The sequence below is a fragment of the Rattus rattus genome, chromosome 14 (assembly GCF_011064425.1).
Source record: "Rattus rattus isolate New Zealand chromosome 14, Rrattus_CSIRO_v1, whole genome shotgun sequence".
NCBI classification, from domain to species: domain Eukaryota; kingdom Metazoa; phylum Chordata; class Mammalia; order Rodentia; family Muridae; genus Rattus; species Rattus rattus.
The window spans coordinates 74,857,420-74,879,649 of record NC_046167.1 but is presented as its reverse complement, the minus strand read 5'-3'; the positions used below and the strand labels follow the sequence as shown (position 1 = coordinate 74,879,649).

General features: G+C 38.6%; 1 protein-coding gene across 1 annotated transcript in view; it reads right to left on the bottom strand.

The window, feature by feature from the left end:
- Positions 1-22,230, bottom strand: part of LOC116883275 (contactin-associated protein-like 3) — a 164,739-nt gene that overhangs the window by 2,981 nt on the left and 139,528 nt on the right. Inside the window, 7 exon segments of the mRNA XM_032884263.1 lie at positions 6,962-7,003; positions 7,006-7,048; positions 8,120-8,253; positions 10,407-10,631; positions 13,716-13,955; positions 19,455-19,673; positions 20,449-20,619. Of these exon segments, the coding sequence (XP_032740154.1) occupies positions 6,962-7,003; positions 7,006-7,048; positions 8,120-8,253; positions 10,407-10,631; positions 13,716-13,955; positions 19,455-19,673; positions 20,449-20,619 (1,074 nt within the window).

The window sequence follows — 22,230 nt, the reverse complement described above, 5'->3', positions numbered from 1 at the left end:
AATTAATTATATTTTTTTAAAGAGGCAAAAAAGTTTGTGTGGGTATGTGTGTGTTAATGTGTGTTAGTGTGTGTGTGTGTGTGTGTGTGTGTGTGTGTGTGTGTGTGTGTGTGTATACCCAAAAGTGCATACGGAGGCCAGAAGAGGGCATCAGATGCACTAGATCTGTAGTTACAGGTAGTTGTGAGCCACAGAAATAGGTGCAAGAAACTGAACTCAAGTTCAAGTTCAGTGCATGCCCTTAACTGTTGAGCCCTTTCTTCAACCACTAACTGTACCTTTTATCATCAGGCAATGTACTGTCTTGACTTATTAAGTTGGTCTAGTATTAAGCTATCTTGTCTAACAGCATTTTGTAGCTTTTACTTGTTAGTTTTTGACACAGCACTTCTTTTTCAATATTGCAAGAACATTTAAATGATCCTCACTGGCTTCCAGGTAGTGGGTTGCTTTAGGAAAGTCTCAGTTTTCTGTTAAAGGTGTTTCTACAAATAATTTAGTCTAGGTGACTATTTTTAAACTCTGTTATGACAATTTAATCCATTTACATTTAGTGTAGTGACTATAACTGAAAAGCAGACCTTCCTGGCTTCTCTACTCTGCTCACTCAGTTTATGGTCCTGCATCTAGATCCCTTCCAGTACTCCCTTTCTGCTTTGAAACATGCCCTTGAATACTTTCACCTTTGCATAGATATCTTATTATGTTTTCTCTTAATATTCTTAGGGTAAGTAGAGACTTTGTGCCAGAGAAATAGATCTCTAATCATTGAATTTGAAAGATCAGCATTTGAGAAAATAGATAAAATGTAATTTAGGTAGGGCTGTCTTCCAAGACCACTGTCATGTATAATAGGTCCTGACAAGGTACCACATAATTGAATTAAAATAAATAACTAGAGAAGTAAGAAAATGGAAAATCTCACACATGGTGCAATCAGTTGGATACCTGGAGCCATTGTGAGTCAAATCAAGTAAAATTAAGTGAAATAAAAAATTCAATCCCTATAAAAAGCAGATGTATCCAAAGAAGATGTCACAGGGCAAGAAAGAGGCAGGACACATTTCTCATCACAGAAAGTTTCCAGCATGTAAAGATATCACACCACAAATGATCCTCACTGGCTCCCAGGTAGTGGGTCACTTTAGGAAAGTCTCAGTTTTCTGTTAAAGGCATGTCTACAAATAATTTAGTCTAGGTGACTTACTTTAAGGTAAGATAAAGAAAGGCTAACTCATATATTTAGCCCGTTATCTTCCTTTAAAAATGTAAAATCTCATATCTCACTGAATTCTAAAGATTTATTATGTGGTTTTGCCTGTGATATGGGAATGACAGACTGTTTTCTAGTGTCTCTGCAAGTTTTTATCAAGTATCAAGCCATCACAGGGGAATGTACATTCTATTGCCATCTGTCCACCCATGTTTGTCAGACCTGAGGCTCCTGAACCATACAAAACTGCAGGTCCTGAACCATGCAGTGCAAAGTTACCCAGCAGAGGCCTGCAACACCAGGACCATCGAGGTTCTCCCCCCTCCCTCCCAATACCTACTACAACAAGAACATTCAGGGAGCAAAACCATCCAGATGGCTAAAGGTCCTCAAAGGGACACAATGAACAAGAGTCAGGGCAATATTGACACCTTTGAAGCATAGCCACTCCACTACAGCAAGCCCTGGATATCCTAACACAACCAAAATGCAAGAAAAAATGACCTTGAATCCAATCTTATAAAGATGATAGAGGTCTCTGAAAGTTTATATGTAGTAAACCAAGAAATACAAGACTGGAGAGCACTTTATCAAGTTATTGATCTATCTTATTGTAAGTTAAAGGAACAAAAACACTTTGAACTATAAGTTTTAATGTAAAAATATAGGGGACAGAGAGAGTATCCAAATCAACAAAATAGAAACAGAAGGAACACTACTCAATTCCTTCTGTAAAGCCACAATTATGCTTATACCTAAACCACACAAAGACCCAACAACAACAACAAAAAAAGAACTTCAGAACAATTTCCCCTATAAATATCAACACAAAAATACTCAATAAATTTCTCCCACACCAAATCCAAGAACACATCAAAATGATCATCCATCATGATTAAGTAGACTTCATCCCAGGGATGCAGGGATGGTTCAATATACAGAAATCCATCAATGTAATCCACTATAGAAACAAACTCAAAGAAAAAAAACACATGATCATCTCATTAGATACTAAGAAAGCATTTGACAAAATTCAACACACTTTTATGTTAAAAGTCTTGGAAATATCAGGAATTCAAGGCCCATACCTAAACATAGTAAAACAATATACAGCAAACCAGTAGCCAACATCAAACTAAATGGAGAGAAACTTGAAACAATCCCACTAAAATCAGGGACTAGACAAGGCTGCCCACTCTCTCCCTACCTATAGTACTCGAAGCCCTATTGAGAGCAATCAGACAGCAAAAGGAGGTCGAAGGAATACAAACTGGAAAGGAAGAAGTCAAAACATTACTATTTGCAGATGATATGATAATATACTTATATGACCCCAAAAGTTCTACCAGAGAACTACTAAACCTGATAAACAACTTCAGCAAAGTGGCTGGATATAAAATTAACTCAAATAAAATCAGTAGCCTTCCTCTACTCAAAGGATAAACAGGCTGAGAAAGAAATTAGGGAAACCACACCCTTCATAATAGTCCCAAATAATATAAAATACCTTAGTGTGACTCCAACCAAGCAAGTGAAAGATTTGTATGACAAGAACTTCAAGTCTCTGGAGAAAGAAATTGAAGATATCAGAAGATGGAAAGATCTCCCATGCTCACAGATTGGCAGGATTTATATTGTAAAAATGACCATCTTGCCAAAAGCAATCTACAGATTCAATGTAATGCCCATCAAAATTCCAACTCAGTTAGAATTGAGTTAGAAGGAGCAATTTGCAAATTTATCTGGAATAACAAAAAAAAAAAAAAAAAAAAACAGGATAGTGAAAACTATCCTCAACAATAAAATAACTTCTGGGGAATCACCATCATTAACCTCAAGCTGTATTACAGAGTGATAGTTATTAAAAAACAGTAAAAACCCAAAACGGTATGATATTGGTACAAAGGCAGGCAGGCTGACCAATGGAATAGAATTGAAGATCCAGAAATGAACCCACACACCTATGGTCACAAAGGAGCTAAAACCATCCAATGGAAAAAGAATAGTATTTTCAGCAAATGGTGCTGGTTCAACTGGAGGTCAGCATGTAAAAGAATGCAAATTGATCCATTCTTATGGCCTGTACAAAGGTCAAGTCCAAGTGGATCAAGGACCTCCACATCAAACCAGATACACTCAAACTAATAGATGAAAAAGTGGGGAAGAGCCTCAAACACATGGGCACTGGGGGAAATTTCCTGAACAGAACAACAATGGCTTATGCTCTAAGATCAAAAATGGACAAAAGGGACCTCATAAAATTGCAAAGATTCTGCAAGGCAAAGGACACTGTCAATAGGATAAACGGCAACCCATAGATTGGAAAAGATCTTTACCAATCCTACATCGATAGAGAACTAATATTCAATATATACAAAGAAATCAAGAAGTTAAACTGCAGAGAATCAAATAACCCTATTAAAAATGGGGTACAGAGCTAAACAAAGAATTCTCAGCTGAGGAAAATTGAATGGCTGAGAAGTACTTAAAGAAATGTTCAACATCCTTAGTCATCAGGGAATGCAAATCAGAACAACCCTGGGATTCTACTTCACTTCAGTAAGAATGGCTAAGATAAAAACTCAAGTGACAACAGATGCTGGAGAGGATGTGGAGAAAGAGGAACACTCCTCCATTGTTAGTGAGATTGCAAACTGGTACAGCCACTCTGGAAATCAGTCTGGAGGTTCCTCTGAAAATTGGACATAGTGCTACCTGAGGACCCAGCTATACCCATCCTGGGAATATACCCATAAGATGCTCCACTATGTTCATAGCAGCCTTATTTATAGTAGCCAGAAGCTGGAAAGAACCCAGATGTCCTTCAACAGAGGAATGGATACAGAAAATGTGGTACATCTACACAATGGAGTACTACTCAGCTATCAAAAACAATGACTTCATGAAATTCTTAGGCAAATGGAATGAACTAGAAAATATCATCCTAAGTGAGGTAACCCAATCACAAAAGAACACACATGGTATGCACTCACTGATAAGTGGGTATTAGTCCAAAAGCTCAGACTACCCAAGATACAATCCACAGACCACATGAAGTTCAAGAAGGAAGACCAAACTGTGGATGCTTCAGACCTTAGAAGGGGGAACAAAAATATTCATAGGAGGGGATATGGAGACAAAGTTTGTAGCAGAGACTGAAGGAATAGCCATTCCAAGCCTGCCCCACCTGGGGATCCAGCCCATATACTTACAGCCACCAAACCCAGACAATATTGCTGATGCCACGAAGTGCATGCTGACAGCCTAATATAGCTGTCTCCAGAGAGGCTCTGTCATAACATAACAAATACAGAGGCGAATGCTAGCAGCCAACTATTGAACTGAGAACAGGTTCACCATTGGCGGACTTAGAAAAAGGATTGAAGGAGCTGAAGGGGTTTGCAACCCCATAAGAACAACAATACCAACCAACCAGAGCTCCCAGGGACTAAACCACGATCCAAAGAGTACACATGACTCCAGCTGCCTATGTAGCAGAGGATGGTCTTGTTGGGCACCAATGGGAGGAGAAGCCCTTGGTCCTGCCAAAGCTGGACCCCCCAGTGTAGGGGACTATAAGGGCGGCAAGGCGGAAAGCATGGGGGAATGCCCTCGTGGAAGAACGGGGAGCGGGGATGCGATAGGGGGTTTATGTTCGGGAAACCAGGAAAGGGGATAACATTTGAAGTGTAAATAAAAACATATCCAATAAGAAACATGAAAAAATAAGCCTAAAAATGTATAATCTTGCTATATTTATTAAGAGATTTAGAAGTGGCAAAATACATAGAGCAGAATTCATACTAAAATAGTTGTCTAAAATATGAACTGCTTTATTGCTCTCTGATTATTATTTCTATTAACAAATTAGAAAAGCTAACTATTCAAAATTTAGGAGGAGTCATTTCCATCAAGTATATGCTTCCTTGCTTAATTTTTGTTTAAAAAAATTTTTTTTGTTTCTGTTTTGGTTTCATTATAGCAGTAGGATAGCTACTTGTTAGCCTCCTGACCTACTTTTCAAGAACTGAGGCACATGCCATTAATCCTGGGCCCAAATTTTTTCAGATATACTTTGTGTGTGTGTGTGTGTGTGTGTGTGTGTGTGTGTGTGTGTGTGTGTGTGTATGTGTGTTAGTGTTTCTACTGCTTTGATAAAACACCATGACCAAAAACAACTTGGGGGAATCCAAGATTTATTTCATTTTCTACATCTATATCACGGCTCATTATAGGACTTAGCACAGAAGGAATCAAGTTAGGAATCTGGAGGCAGGAACTGAATGAAGTAGAAGACATGGAGGAGTGCTGCTTACTGGCTTGCTCCTCAAGTGTTGCTCAGTTTGCTTTCTTTTACCACTCAGGACCACTTGTCCAGGGGTAGCATTGCCCCAAGTGGGCTGGGTCCTCCTTTATCAATTAATAATCTAGAAAATGCTCCACAGACTTGCCCGCAGGAAATCTGATGGAAGCATCTTCTCCACTGAGGTTCCTCTTCCAAGGTAACTTGTGTCAAGTTGACACAAAATTAACCAGAAGCCAGAAAATGTTCATGTCCTAGAGCTGGAATTATGGGCAACTATGATCATCCGAACATGGGTGCTGGGAACTGAACTCAGAATTGTAGTGCTGGGATTGTAGATATGTGCTGCTATGAACAGTTTGAAATAGGGGTATTTTTTTACAGAAGGATTCCATTCCTTGGCTATCATTATATCAAATTTAAAGTTAAACTGGGTTTAAAATGTTTCTATGTCTGTGCCATAACCAACTACTACATCTTCTTTCCATATAATAGACAGTTATGCGTGTGATTTAAAGTCATCAATGACATCTGAACAAACAGATTTGCATGGAGCCCATTCTGTATTTGCTTGTTGGGGGAAATTGATTATTTCTTTCTCAACTTCAGCTTACAGGTAATTTTATTACTTGATGGAGGCCTTTTGTAGAAAATATTTAATCTCAGTCTGGGGCTTTTACCCCACTTTTGACCATTTAGTTCCCAGATAAAAGACACACAACCTTTATATTTATAATGAACCTTAATCAGCACAAGAGCTAAGCACATATCTATCCTCTATGCTATTATGTCTATTTCCCAGCCAATAATCCCGTTATATAATTTGCCATGTTTAGTCTGGGCTGCTCTTAATTCTAATTAGCCAACCCACATGGCTGTTATTTTAAGATTCTTACCCCACGACGACTTCTCTCTCTACTTTCTTTATTCCCACCTTGTGGTTCTCCTCCTATGCCAAGCCTGGGAACCCTAAACCTCACCTATGTATCCTCTGCCCAGTTATTGGCTGCTGGTATCTTTATGCATCGATCAGGGGTAATTTGGGGGCAAGGTCACACAGCCTGGGTATATGTGTGGTCTCTGGGAGCAACCAGTATTTAGTAGAGCGAAAAGACCAAATCTCAGCAGAGGTCCCTGGAGTTGATGCTGAAACTGTCTGTTCTGGTGTTTTCACTTTTCAGGAAGTGTCAGCCTCATTATGCATAACCATGACAGCTAAGTGGGGATCTTCAAGGGATGACTCTGCTCATCTGCCAGAAGGCACTTACCCACGATCGTACATGCATTCAACATGAGTACAGTCTGTATCTTGATTGCCACTCAGTGTGAAATAATTATTAAAATAAGACAAAGAGCCTCTTTCAGCATAATGAATGCACCCAGACTCTGTGACATGACACTTACGATGTGATGTTTTTTCAGGAAAAGCTCTTTCTCCCACTTACCTAAAACCTTTCCCAACGTGAGCGATTTGACAGCATTGAATTAGTCCCTGAGGACAAGATGACTTGTCTCTTTGTACTCTGGTTAACCTATGAAATATGCCACAGGAAGTGAATAGAAGAGGGAGGGAGGATGGGAAAGAAGGAGGAGGGAGGGAGGGAGGGAGGGAGGGAGGAGGGAGGGGAGGGAGAGGAGAGGAGAGGAGAGAGAGAGAGAGAGAGAGAGAGAGAGAGAGAGATATGATGTGCTGTAAGGAAGCTTTTAAAAATTCCCCTTTAACAGGAGGGGAAGGCTATTTTATAAGCTGGCACACCCTCCCAGACTCTGGTCCTTTCCCTACCATACTTTTCTTCATAATGGGTCTGTAACTGGCAGAATCCCAAAAATGATGGAATCAGTTGTTTTATCTTTATTTTATTTTTATTTAGGTGTGTGTGTATACCATAGAGTTCAGTGCCTGTGGAGACCAGAAGACAGCATCATATCCCTTGGAGCTGGAGTTACAGACAGTCTGTGCTTTCTGGCAAAAGTGCTGAGAGTGAAACTTGGGTCTTTTTCCAGGAGCAGGGTGTGCTTTTAACCGATAAGCACTCTCTCCAGCCACAGAACCATTTGTTTCTTACTTCAAAACTCATTGTCTGGAGAACATGGCATATGCAGTTAAAAGCCAGAGTTTTATGAATAGAAAGACTTAAAATATATTTTCTTTCAAATGCCAGAGAAAATTAGCTTACTCTAGTTTTATTTATACTCCTCATTTATTCCCATTTTTTTTTTGTGAGTTTCCTGTGTTTAAATTGTTTTGGTATACGTTCTTTTATAGCCACACAGGGCATGTTACCATTGAAACAGTAGTGAAAACTTCAACCTGTATTCACCATGATAAACTAGGCATTTCTGTATTGGACCAACTAAGAACAGTTTGACATTTCAAAGGGCCAAAGTGTAGCCAGTTTGAGAGAGTGACTGGCAAACAAGCAAACAAGACAAAATAAACACCCTTTCCCTGCCCCCACACCTAGGCTACATTTGGCTTTCACTTATGGAGAACGTAAAATGGATTGCTTTCTATTAATGTTCATTATTGATTTCTTGATCTTTTATTAATCATTCTTATAGCCTCCTAGAAGTTATTTCTTTCTTCAGCATTGCTACCTCACCTCTACAGAGACTACTGCTTCTTCTCTGTTAATCATCAGCTGGTGAAAGTGACCGTCTGCTAAGTTTCTAAGGTCAAAGTTGAAAGCATCTGCATTCCGATGTCTGTCCAGCTTGTACCTCACCTGCAAACTTCCTAAGGAGGGAAATAGTGACATTTTTGAATTATAATCCCATTCTTTAGATCCCTTGGTGCAAATTCTAGAGCATTTTCAGGGTTATTTACCAAGTTCACCTTGGATGTATTTAGCATTGACTTGAAAGCACCCAAGAGTTAATGTTCCTGACATAGTGAGTACTTCAGTGCTGTCTATGGCCAAACTGTGAGATATACCACATTTTAAGGTGAAAATCAAATGCCCTGATATAAATAATTTCCCCAAATTTCTTAAACAAAGGGTTTAAATAACATATATGAAAATTCAGAACTCAATCTAAAGCATGACTATGATATTTGATTGTGGAAATTACAAAAATATGTGCTATACTATATTTATGTTTAGTCACAGTAATTATTACAGTGACTTTAATAAAATTTATTCCATTTAAAATTTGTCTAAGAACCATACTTTTTCTAAAGGTCTTTTAAATGACTAAAATACAGAGAAAGGATTTTATTATAAGACATATATGGCCATATTACATATTACATATTACACCCTAACTGCCTACATCCTACAGCTTCATAAGACCTTGATTTTATAAGAAATCAAATATTTTAGACCTAATAGACTTACACCTTTGTCTATCATCCAACTGTGAAAACTTGGATTGCCCCAATTGCCACTGGTAGAAAGACTGTCATTTGTTCTAACTTGCTACTCTACCACTAATGAGATAAAGAACAATTGTCATTGTTGGTTTTGTAATAGGAATTAACTTTTATATGGTTTTATTTTTATCACTTATATCAATGACCCTTCAATTAACCTAGAATAAGCTGAAGATAATGCCCAACATCCAAAATATTCTTTTCAGAATGAACTTCAGAGCAAACTCAAACCATCACGTGGTATTACAGATCTTTTCAAAACAAGTACTTCATACCAAATCTAATCTCTACAACTATAAAAGCATCTCGATTTGATTTTGAAATGGCAGTAAGAGGCTTGGCAGACAGACAGTGAAAATATTAGGTAGATTAATGCTTTATACTTAGCATTTAAGATGTCTCATTTCCTGCTTTTCTCCCTCTGTAAACAGAAAGATTTGGTGAGAGGGGGGAACTGTCTAGTGAAATCTTTAAATCTCCCACAAGGGGGTTCATCCAATCAGCTTTCTTTTCTTTTCTGGATTATTCAATCTCCTGTAATACTCCAAAAACACTCAATTCTGAGGGAAAAGGTAATTTATCCCCTTCTTATGTGGCCCATACATATACAGCCACCCAATTAGACAAGATGGATGAAGCAAAGAAGTGCAGGCCGACAGGAGCCGGATATAGATCGCTCCTGAGAGACACAGCCAGAATACAGCAAATACAGAGGCGAATGCCAGCAGGAAACCACTGAACTGAGAACGGGACCCCCGTTGAAAGAATCAGAGAATGAACTGGAAGAGCTTGAAGGGGCTTGAGACCCCATATGTACAACAATGCCAAGCAACAAGAGCTTCCAGGGACTAAGCCACTACCTAAAGACTATACATGGACTGACCCTGGACTCTGACCTCGTAGGTAGCAATGAATATCCTAGTAAGAGCACCAGTGGAAGGGGAAGCCCTGGGTCCTGCTAAGACTGAACCCCCAGTGAACTAGATTGTTGGGGGGAGGGCGGCAATGGGGGGAGGATGGGGAGGGGAACACCCATAAAGAAGGGGAGGGGGAGGACTAGGGGGATGTTTGCCTGGAAACCGGGAAAAGGAATAACACTCGAAATGTAAATAAGAAATACTCAAGTTAATAAAAAAAAAACATATATAAGTTTGGCTTTGCCATACGAAATTGGATTTCTAATTTCTGGGACCTTTGTTCATCTGTGGAAAGTCTAACTTTGCATGCTTTGCTGTGTGCTCTGCTTCTGCTCTCATTAAAATATATTTGCTCGCTTTGACTATGATTGGTTTCCTGAAGAAAACGAGCCAGACCCAAGTCCCAGTACACAGTCACCCTAGCTTTTATGACACCCACTATGGATAGCCCTAAAATACTAATGTGGAAGCCATGCAACTTTTTTTTTCTTTGTAGAGCTTGCAACCCTATTTTTCAATCTAGTGTTTTCATTGTTTGTTACTGTTTTCTTTGGTTTTGTTGCTTGTTTGCTTATTTTAGTGTGCTCAAAAGATATTCACCATTGTTGGCCAGGATAACTGAAAGGTACTCCTCATCAAAGGAGCTCACATAAAGCAATAAGCATGGTGTCTGTGTGGTTCGGAAGCTCAACGTGATGGTTTCTCTGGACAGGATGACATCCCCATGTAATGAAGAAGCCAGAGAGCTGGTGTTTTCATCGAGGGGCGGACGTTCTTGAAAATTATAGGTCACCGAGGAGCCCATTTCAAAATAGGCAGAAATCTCTACAACGAAAAACAAATATTTGTTATATTAATGGAAACAGCACAAATAATCAGGTGACATATATTTAACCCTCCAATCTGTAGATATCCTGATGGATAAAGTAGCTACTTTCCCTTAATTTTTTTTTAACTCCCTAAGATGCTTTCCTGTTTTGATTTTCTCACTTTTCAAATGTTAAGGAAGTGAAGTCTGAAAAGTGACAATTCTTGATATATCAAAAGTCTAGAATGGACATTTGATATATCAACCCCAGGACGAAGCCAGTGTTATTAGTGTTATCATTCACGATGTTCTAAATATGATCTTGGGTTTGTTTTGCACGAATTTTACTAGGAACTTTTGCATTTATATTCATCAAGGAAATTGTTCTACATTGTTTTATAATGGGAGCAAAGTAAATAAATGCTAGTGTTATAGAACTGGCTTTGCCACTGGGAGCTAGCCCACTTTTTGCTGTTTCCTCATTCCCTGGGCCAGTCCGCCTGTCATGTGCTATTTTAGATTGTCAGTGTCCAGACTTCCTGTTCTCTACCACTGCTTAACAGGCCTGTATCTCATCTGGGGTAAAGCAGGTTGAGTTAAAGACCCCTGACTTGTGATCCTTGTTTCCAGGCCCCCATCTCTCCCAAGTTGGCCCCAAGATGCCTTTACAATCGTGTAGAGTGACAGAAAGAAATTCTACTCTGCTCTGACCATCTACCGTAGTGATTATGGTCTCATCAAAATCAGCCTTGTATTTGAGGCATGGAGGTGCCATGGGATTTTCCTGATAGAGCTCTGCTAGACCCTTCCCTCCAGGTTGCCTGACTGACCTTTGGATAAGGTTTCTGCTTCCTCCATGCGCTGCTCTCCATGCTAGGGAACCCTACTGCTGTTGTGTTTGGTTTGCTTCTTTACACAGTGTCACTTTTCCTTCCTTCACACTTTCAACTGTCCTATTGACACCTTTATAAATTTCCAAAATCATTCCTCTACTTTTCTCTTTGGAATAGAGCTTATTTTTTTTTCTTACTTTGACTCTTTCTCTTTACCTGGTTACATGGAAGCAAACTTCTGGTCCATCATTGTAACTTAAGTCCTAGGAAATCTTTTTCTATGCCTAAGATTTCTCAAACTTACTATTACAGTGTTAATTGGAAAACAAAATTTTATCTTAGGTGATCTCTGCATTTGTACTGAGAGAAAAGACAAAGTGATTCTCAGTTTCTCCTAAAATACTTTATAAAGGATATGTGTTCGCTACTGTTTTGTTGTTGTTGCTGTGATAAAATACCATGACTGAAGGTAACGTAAGAAAGATTTTATTTTTGATTGTGGCTGCAGAGGGCTAGATGACCATAATGGCAGAGAAGCCATGATGACAGAAGCAGGGAGCTCAGAGATGACATCTCATTTCTCATTTCCACACCTGGGGGGAATGAGGGAGAGGGGGTAGAAGGAGGAGGAGAGGGAGAGGGAGAGGCTGGAAGTGGGCGAGCGACATAGGTTCTCAAAGCCCATTCAGTGACAAACTTTTTCCAGAAATGCTCCATGTCTGATATAGCATCTCCAACTGTGGACCAAGTATTCCAATGCATAAACCTATGGGTGTTGTTCTTATTTCAAACCACCAGAGGCTGACACCCTAATTTTGTGTCATATTACTTCCAAAAATATATTTAGTACAGAAATATCCACATACACATGCATATGTGCATGTGCATGAACACACATACACACACTTAATAAAATGAAGGCATTGAGAGATGGTCTTTATTTTGCAATGAATTTTTGTCTTCCTATTTCCATAAAACACCAAGAGAATTTATTAAACATCCATATTATTACTTTAGACCATGAAATTTAAGGTCTTGGAATATAGCTCAGTGGTGGAGTACTTGGTTGGTGTTCATAAAGCCATAGCATCACAAAATAGATAAAGTATAATAAAATAAAATGTTAAAATATAGCTCAGTTGATAGAGTGACTGACTAGGATGTGTGAGGTCCTTTGTTCAATCCCCAGAACTTAGAAAGTAGAGGCATAATGATGAAAAGCTCTGACTGTCCTTGGCTATACAGGAAATTTGAGGTTGGCCTGGGTTAGAAAATATGTCTAAAATAATAATTATTATCATTTATAAAACAAAAATATAAAAAAAGGGGAACTTAGATATAAAATACCCTTTATATACCAGAGAGTCATTTCTTATTTACCCACAACACAATGTCTATGTCTAGTGTAATTTTAGGTTATGAAGTAACATTAGAATGGCCATCACAGACAGATCTTATACTGTAATGTATTCAAGTAGATGAATGGAAGTTTTTTTAAGGTGCTTTCCAAAACTTTTCAATGACTTCTAGATTTTCCTCTGAAAATTAACATAATTTTTATAGCAAATAAAGTTTCTTATACTGTTAAACATATACCAAGAAGGTGTAAAACAGTTAGTGTATTTGATTTTAATGAATAAATATTCTAGGGGATTCCATTAAAGTATTAATAATTTTAAGCATATCTGAGAAGTTTGTAAAGTGGTGCACTCCAGACTCAAACCAGTCCCTCCATTTAGAATGAATCAGGATTAGCAGGAAATATGTTACATCCCAAATTGCTCCTTAAGGAGTTTAAACACCTAACAACCAATGTCTCAGTTTACTAAAGTCATGTCATATTTAATTAAATGTACCTTCTGGCCTTTACAAGTGCTGCACTCATGTGTACAGACACAAACTTAGGCATATAATTAAAACAGTAATTTAAAAAAAAATCCCTTTATATCACTTTGAGTTTAGTGATAGATGACAATGACGCTTAGATGATCTGAAAACCAGAGCAATTTGAGGGACAGAATTCTAGAAACTAGTTGATTCTGAGAACATCATCACCAAGCAAAAGACAGGAGTAGAACTAAGAGCCTCCAAATAATAAACCCAGAGAAGACTGATCTATGGAACAGCCTTAGGTTTCTAAAGATATTCATAAACCTTCCACATTTAATGAAGAATTTAATGGGATTCTAAGCCAAACAACTACATCACCTTTATAAGGCCCAATACCAGAGGAGTCCCACATCTCCATGATTTATTTCTTGGACATACCATGTGAGCATAGTGGCCCATCGTAGGCAGAGAAGGCACAGTCACAAGCAATCCCTCGGCGTTTCTCTTGACACTTTCCTCCATTGCGACACAGGTGTCCATAGCTGCTGCAGTGACCTGGACATCCTGGCTCCACTCCTGGTGTCATTACAGCCCTTCCCTCCAGGTCCAGTGCTACTCCATTCACCTGGAGGGACCGGATACATCCCAGGAAGCCCTTCTGCCTGCTGGCTGTCCCCCCTACAAGGGAAGCACTGCAAATACAAATGTGTTCCTTGGTATTTTATTTAGGATTTTCTGTCCATGTGAACTCAGACCTGATGGAGTTAGGCAAGAAAAAGAATTGACATTTGTCGGAAGCATTGTTGGCATTGAAAACATATGTGTTCATCGCAAGTCAGGAAACCTTATATGACACCACCTAATGAAATATTATTCAGCTTATAAAAAAAAATCTTGACATTGGTGACCATTCATTATAAAATTTCCTTTAGTTTCACAAAACACAAACCTCATACACATCATTTTAATTGTTTATGACTAGTGAGTGATACACGTTATTATGGTTATATGTGACATTTCAAAATCTTCACAATAATGTGAATACATCCCGTTAATTTCTTACTTGGGTAAACTGTCAGAGCATAGGAAGAGACTGAGAAGCAAAACTAGGAAAGCTGGAGGAAATGGCACTGACTTATCTTAGCTGTCCCTCACGTCACATACCTGTCTCCAAAGATACAGCGCTAAACATAAACCGGATATTACATACACACACGGTTTATCACATCAAACTTGAATACTAAAAATCTACTGAGAGAGGAGTCCAACACTGTCAGAGCAAAGCCACTTTATGCGATACGATAGTGTTATATCATTCTGTGAGATGCAGATGCCAGAGCTTCCTTACAGAGACTGAAACAGCTGGTTTATGGCAGGGATCCCTGGGCTCATGAAGTCAGCAGTTCCTCTGTTAGATCCCACAAAGGCCTAGGTGCTCAGACACTCGGCCTTCAACTTGCCACAGCTGGGGGGTGGTATTAACCTTAAGAAGTGAGGCCTGGTAGGAACTTTATAAATTACTGTAGACATGGCATGAATTAAGAATGTGGAGACTTGGTTAATTCTACACTCACGTTCTAAAGCAATTTCCTTGTCCTTTTGCTTCTACCATGCTGGGCAAAACCTACTGGCTTAAAAAACCTTAACACAATGGGTCTGCCTATTTGTGGGCTGAAATTCAAAGCTCTGAGTCTAGAAGGGATTCCTTTTTAAAATTTGTTTACTACTTTATTATTTACGTATGCATGTATGTATGTATGTATGTATGTATGTATGTATGTATGGGTTGGGGTGGCATGAGCTATGGTGCACATGTGGAGTTCAAAGAATAACATGTGGGTCTCCGTTCTCTCCTACCATGTGTGCTCTCGGACTAGAAATCAGATCATTAAGTGTGTGATGTCAAGTGCATTTACCTTTTGAGCCATCCTGCTGACCCTGAATCTCTTATCTTTATAAGGTGATTAGCTACCGTATGTATTTGTTTCGGTAATGGAGAGCTAACACACATACTTTGTTGGTATTTTCCTTCCATCAGGTAGTTTGATGGTTTCAAGTCCTTTGAATAAGGATAATCTCACCTTAACTTAGGAACCCATAATGCTTAAATCTATGTCTTATGGATTCATAGTATATTAACCTTCTTTGTAAGTACAAGCACACAGGTAGACATGCACATGAGAGCACACACACATATACATACACACATGCTTGAATTCATCATTAGCAATTAGTACCTAGATATTGTATGTAATTTCTGTAAAGCAGGATGTGTAGTTATTTATGACTTAATCATGCTTCTAATTAGATTGTGCCTTTATTTGCTGTAAGATGCATAAATAAGTGAGAGCATATTGCTTGGTTTCTAAGACTGGAGTAGTCTGAAAAGCAACATAGCAAAACAGTTTCCCTTATGAGAAAAATAACATTAAAATAATAAATAAGCAAAATATAGTTTTGTTATGAGAAAAATAACAAGTAATAAATAAGCAAACTAAAGAAAAGCTTACACCACCCACAACTCTGATCTTTAAACACATGAACTACAAGAATAAAGGAAGAGGACCCAGCTATAAAGAATAAGCACGAGAGGTAGCAGCCTGATGATGGTGAACAATGACAGGGAATGCAAGACCAGGATCCTGAGAGGCTTCCACAAAGTAGACCTGGACCCTTAAAGGTTTGCACAGTGTCTACCTTCCACATAGGAAAGAAATCATGAGATAGTTGTCTTAGTTTAGGTTTTATTGCTGTGAAGAGACAACAAGACTACAACAACTGTTATAAAAGATTTAATTTGGGGCTGGCTTACAGTTTCAGAGGTTTGATAGGAAGCATGGCAGAGTGCAGGCAGACTTGCTGCTGGAGGAGCCAAGAGGTCTGTATCTGGATCCACAGACAGCAGAAGGAGACTGGATTCCACGCTGGACAGAGCTTGTGAATTGGACACCTCAAAGCCTGCCCTGCCCCCACAGTGACACACCTCCTCCAACAAGGCCACACTTTCTAATAGTACCACTCCCGATAGAGCAAGCATTCAGACACATGAGTGTATGGGAGGCATACCTATTTAAACCGCCATATTCACTCCTGGGCCCTATAGGCTTGTATTCATAACATAACGGAAAAATGTGTTCAGTCCAACTTCAAAAAATCTCCATAGTCTATACCAGTCTCAAACTTGTTTAAAAGTCCAAAGTTCAGAGTCTTATCTGAGATTCAGGCAATCTCTTAACATATATCTCTTAATCCTATAAAATCAAAATAACAGTAATAAGAAACTGGATAACATACTTCCAACATATAATGGCACAGGATATATATTACTATTCCAAAACATAGGGAAGGGAGTATAGTAAGGAAATACTGGGCCAAAGCAAGACAGAAAGCCAGCTGGGCGAACTCCAAATTCTGCGACTTCCATGTCTGATATCAAAGCACTCCTCAGATCTCTAACTCCTCCTTTCAGCTTTATTGACTGCAACACACTTCTTTCTCATGGGCTGGTTCCACTTCCTGTCAGCAGCTTTCCTCAGCAGGTATCCCGTGGTTCTGTCATCTCTAACCTCTTGGGGTCTCAAAGGCAACCCAGGATTCACTTTTACAGTTTCACACAGTGGCCTTTCACAGCTTTACAAATGACCTCACTGGGCCTTCATGCAGGGACACTCCAGCAACACACCTAGCCTCAGTATCTTTCCTTAGTCGTAGAGGGAAATTCCATCCTTGGATCTAAATCCAGAACTATACGGCCAAAGCTGCTTAGTTCTGCTGCTTGCTGGGGCTGGAACATGGCCCCCTTATTCAACTACAACTTCACCAGCTTTCTGTTTTTGATTATTTCTTTTACTATCTAATTTTGACTGTCTTGGAACTTGCTCTGTAGACTGACCTTGAACTCAGAGATCTTGAAGCCTGTCTCCTGAGTGCTGGGATTAAAGATGTGTACTACCATGCCTGGATCTAAGCTTTCCTTTAATTCTTTTTTTTTTTTTTTTTAATGAGATGGAAGTTTAGCTAGCTGGGATATTGCCCTGAGGTCACCATTCCCTTAATTCTATTTAATCCCCTTGAACACAGGATTTAGCTTCATTCTACTTCCTGGTGCACCTTTAATCATCGGACCATACATTTTGTATATTTTTTCTTTTTTAGATTGCTACGTTTCATTAAAACGCACCACTCTTTATGAGGCTGAATCACAAACAAGGCAGTTTTCAGATTTCCTTTGCCAATACAATTAATCTAATTCTTTTCACCTTTGCCTCAGGCAGACTGTACAAGGGCAAAACCAGCCACATTATTCAGCAAAATCTTACAAGAACAGTCTCTAGTTAACATACTAAAATTCTTTTCCTCTTAAACGTCTTGAGCTAGGTCCCCACAGTTCAAATTACCCTCAGCACCACTTTCTTTCATGTTCCTACTAGGATGGCCCATTCATGCCATTTAAAGCATTCCACTCCTTTCGACTCCAAACTTCTAAAATCTACATTCCTTTGAGCAAAACACATGGTTATGCATGTACCGGTTTCTGGTACCAACCTCTGTCTTAGTTTGGATTTTATTGCTGTGAAGAGACAATATGACCACTTGCAACTCTTACAAAGGAAAATATTTAATTTGGAGCTGTCTTACAGTTTCAGAGGTTTAGCCCATTTTCATCATGGTGGGAAGTTTGGCAGCATGCAGGCAGACTTGGCTGAGAGTTCTACATCTTGATTCCACAGGCAGCCAAAGGAGACTGGATTCCACACTGAGCAGAGCTTGAGCATAGGAGACCTCAAAGCCTGCCCCTGCAGTGACACACTTCCTTCAAAAAGGCAACACCTCCCAATGGACTCTCCATGGACCAAGCATTCAAACACATGAGTGTATGGGGGCCATAACTATTCAGATCACCACAGTTGTCCAAGTCTGGCTTAATCAGCATGATACCCTCTAGTTCCACCCATTTTTCTATAAGTAAAATGATCTCATTCTTCTTAATGGAATAGAATTCCATGTGTATTTGTACCACAATTTCTTTATTTATTAGTCCACTGATGGGCACCTTGCCTGGGTATTGTGTACTGTATAGCAATAAACATTTACGCATAGGTGGTTTTGCAGTATATGACTTGGTGTAGAGATGGGTTTTATCACAAATCTATTTTTAGGTTTTGTGAGGAAACTTTGTACTGTGATGAAGTAGCTGCCCAAGTTCATATTTCCATAAACTGTGGACAGGATCATCCTTTGCCCCGCATCATCATCAGCGTTTATTGTGTTTTGTTTTCTTGATGATAGTCATTCTAAGTGGGGTAGGATGGATTCTCATGGTAGTTTCAGTTTGTATATTCCTGATTGATAAAGATAATGAACACTTTCTTCAAATATTGTTTAGTCATTAATATTTCTTCATTGAGAATTGCCTGTTCAATTGATTTATTAATTGAATGATTTTTTTTTATGTGTATGTTTTAAGTTGGGTGACTTCTGGTACAACTGTGATAAGTTTTCTAATTGTACTAAAGGGGACAATGAGTAAATTAGCACACTAATTATTGGTAATTATTATGATTGAGCATGTTCATAAATGGACCAGACACAGTGCAAGCATCTGTATATGAGATGTTCAAACTTGAATCTTGAACAGCTTGGGGCTAAATTCTCATTTTGGAAGGTTTGCTATCTTATCTGTAAGCAGTTGACAATACCTACAGAATGTGATGTCAAATAAGAAGCAATAGCACATGTTTCTGGAACCTATTGCATCACTAGCAAATAGTACCAACCATAGCAGTTACTCTTAGTTTTTATTAGAAGCACTTTGGGGCTGAAGAGATGGCTTAGTCAGTAAAGCGCGTGTTGCACAAGCTTTAGGACACGAATTTGGACTCCTAGCACCCACAATAAAAAGAAAGCTAAGCATGACAGTATGCATTTGTAATTCAAACACTAGGGAATGGAGACAGGCAGTTCCCTGGATCCCATTTTCCTGCTACCTTTGCCAAATTGGTAAGGCCTAGGTTCAGTGAGATACGCTGTTTCAAAAAATGAAGTAGGGAGAAACTGAATAAGACACCTGACCTTTGGCCTCAACACATACCTGTACAATGCATAAACATATACATACATAACTCACATCCATCAATTGATCAACCAGTGGCATAAAAGCACTTTCATAGCACTCACCAATGAAGAGCTGGCTGTTGAGTTGCAGTCGAACATGTCCATCAGCAGGATTGGGTTGTGTCTTCCGAGGGATCTGGTCTACCTGAAGAGATGCTCCCTTAACATTCCTTTCTGCCTTCACATGATGCCACCGGTTGTCATTAAAGGGAGTCGGCGACTGTACAGTGAGCTCACAAGGTCCATTCCCAACATCAAAGGAAAAGGTCACTTCTGTGGGAGCTAGAGATATTATATATCCATATTTTTCAAGTTAATTCACAGAGAAGACACTGTGGTCTAAAACAGACATTAAAAAATAAAACATGATGACACACATGTTCATCATAAATGAAGGCAATAACACCATGCAGAAAAAATAATCTGACTCTGAGTTGGAGGGAGGGCAAAACAAATTTGTTTCTCAGTGCAAAACAACACAAAAGAAATCTAATTTCATCTTATTTTTTTCTTGGTGTTTACTAGTCACTCATGCTAAATCCTAACTTGATCTTACATAGTCCTAAATAAAGACATGTGCCCATGACTAGAATAACAAACAGAATTTGTTTTCCATGGGTACCTAGTTTTACCTTAAAATATTTCAAAGCCTCATTTAATTTTTAAAACACTAAATAAAATATTTGGCAGTCGTAAGTTAAACTTTGGATGAATGAAAAATTCTGTTAAATATTTTGTAATTTAGTAAGGAACTTGATGAATTTGATTTGAACCTCTAAATGTACTCAGCTATAATCAGGTAATGCACAACATTATGGTTTATTTTTTGTTTATTGCATGCTTTATGGTTTATTACATGCTTTACGCTCCATAGTTTGATTTTTTCTTAAGATATGATTAACTGAAAAAAAATCACAGAATTAATCATAGAGTCCAATATGAACTCTAATATGCAATTTAGAGGTCAAACGTGGTAAGAATGCTAAGGCTTTGAAATTTTGCTGTTAGTTTTCATTGCTAAATAATGAGTATCTCAAGACTCAGGTCAGGAGCTTACCTCGCAACTCTATTCTGATGAAATCAGTGATTCCCAGATTCTCCATGAATACACCAGAAGAAATGGTGGTCTTAAAAAGGAAGTGCACATCAGCAGTGAGCTCTCCATGGAAAGTTGGGAAATGAAGGTACGAAGCCTCGGTGTTGAAGGAAGCTGAATTCCAAAATGACTCTGGTTTAAAAGCAAAAGAAAAAGACAAAATGAAAAAAAATCATTAAGCATGCTTATTGCTGGAGCAATTACTATTAGTAACTAGAAACAAGCTTTTAGCTGGAGTTCTGGACCTTCATGTCACAGAGTTATAATGCCAACATCCCAACAACGACTATACTGAGGATTAAGACTCTGTGTGAATGGCTCACAGGGAGATGGTTTAGAGGGAAGAGTATTTACCTAAGAAAATTCATGATCTGAACCCTAGAACTCATGGTTCAGAAGGTGGAGATAGAACCACTTACACAAACTTATCTTCTGACCTCCATACATGCACATGATACTTCTGTACCATCCAAAACATCATAAACATGCACACATATGCACACACACACACACACACACACACCACCACCACCACCACCACCACCCCCCACCACCACCACCACCACCAATAATACATAAAAAAGTTTATGAAAAGACTTTGGTTTTGTATTTTATGGGTGCTCACAGTTAAGAGTTTGTCTTGATTCTCAAAAGAAACTCAGGACTTCTGAGTAATGCTGCATGCCTCTTGTACACATTGTGAAGGAAAAAGGAAGGAGGAGGGGAGGAAAAAGAAGGATATCTAAGGTAGAATGGGTGAGAGAAAAAAAATGGAAATGTTCTACAGTACATCAACTTCCCAGATGCTTCTCTGAAAATACTCAATCCAAGAAAAGTGAAATCCCAGAGTTATGTACAACAAGAACAATCAGTCATCTGCTGGTAAAACAACCAAGAATAAGGTATTTTTTTAAAAAGTTAAAAGAGATTCTAAAGGAAAAAGCAAAATAGAGATCCAAATGAGATTACCCTAATAGAAAAATTGTAAACATCTAGGAATAGAATTAACATGGTTGATATCATCCCTGATACTGAGAGAAAACTTTGATAATAACATTGAATGTGGAGAAGAGGAGCTAAGGGCTTAAAGCTATGAGAGAAAACAGGAAATGTTTAGAGGGTAAAGAAGACAGACATAGCAGTATAAAGTCTCAAATGTAGAGAATCCAACATGTGACACACAGAATGTATTAAAAAGCATTCTGAAATCATTGTTCTTAAAGATGATCACAACATTTAATTTAAAAATCACTTTTGTTTTAAGAAAATTTTACATAGAATAATGTATTCTGTATGAAATGTCTTTTTAATCAAAATATTATTATGTGTCACAGAGCTCAGTCCTTAGCACCAATCAGCCATTAACTGCCCAAGATCATTTGTACTTACTTACAAGAGTCCATCACAGTCTGGTCTATGGACTTTTGACATTCTTTCATTAGAAAAAGGAAATGTGGAGGGTCATTAGACTCGCACATGAGATACCAACCACTGTTCCCAAAATCTTATGCATTCTTCCCTAATTGCCCATGGATCCAGGGGCTCATGTGGTACTATATTTATAAGTTGGGGAAGGTTATCTGAAGGGAATCTTAATCTATGGGGCTATGGGAAATTCATTATCTACATTGGGTGTAGACTCTGCTAGTTCAGTTACTTTAGGGTCATTTGTACTTTGTAGATATATGCCAATAAACTCATTCCCAGGATCAACTTCAGTAGAATCAAACTTTGGTTTTTATG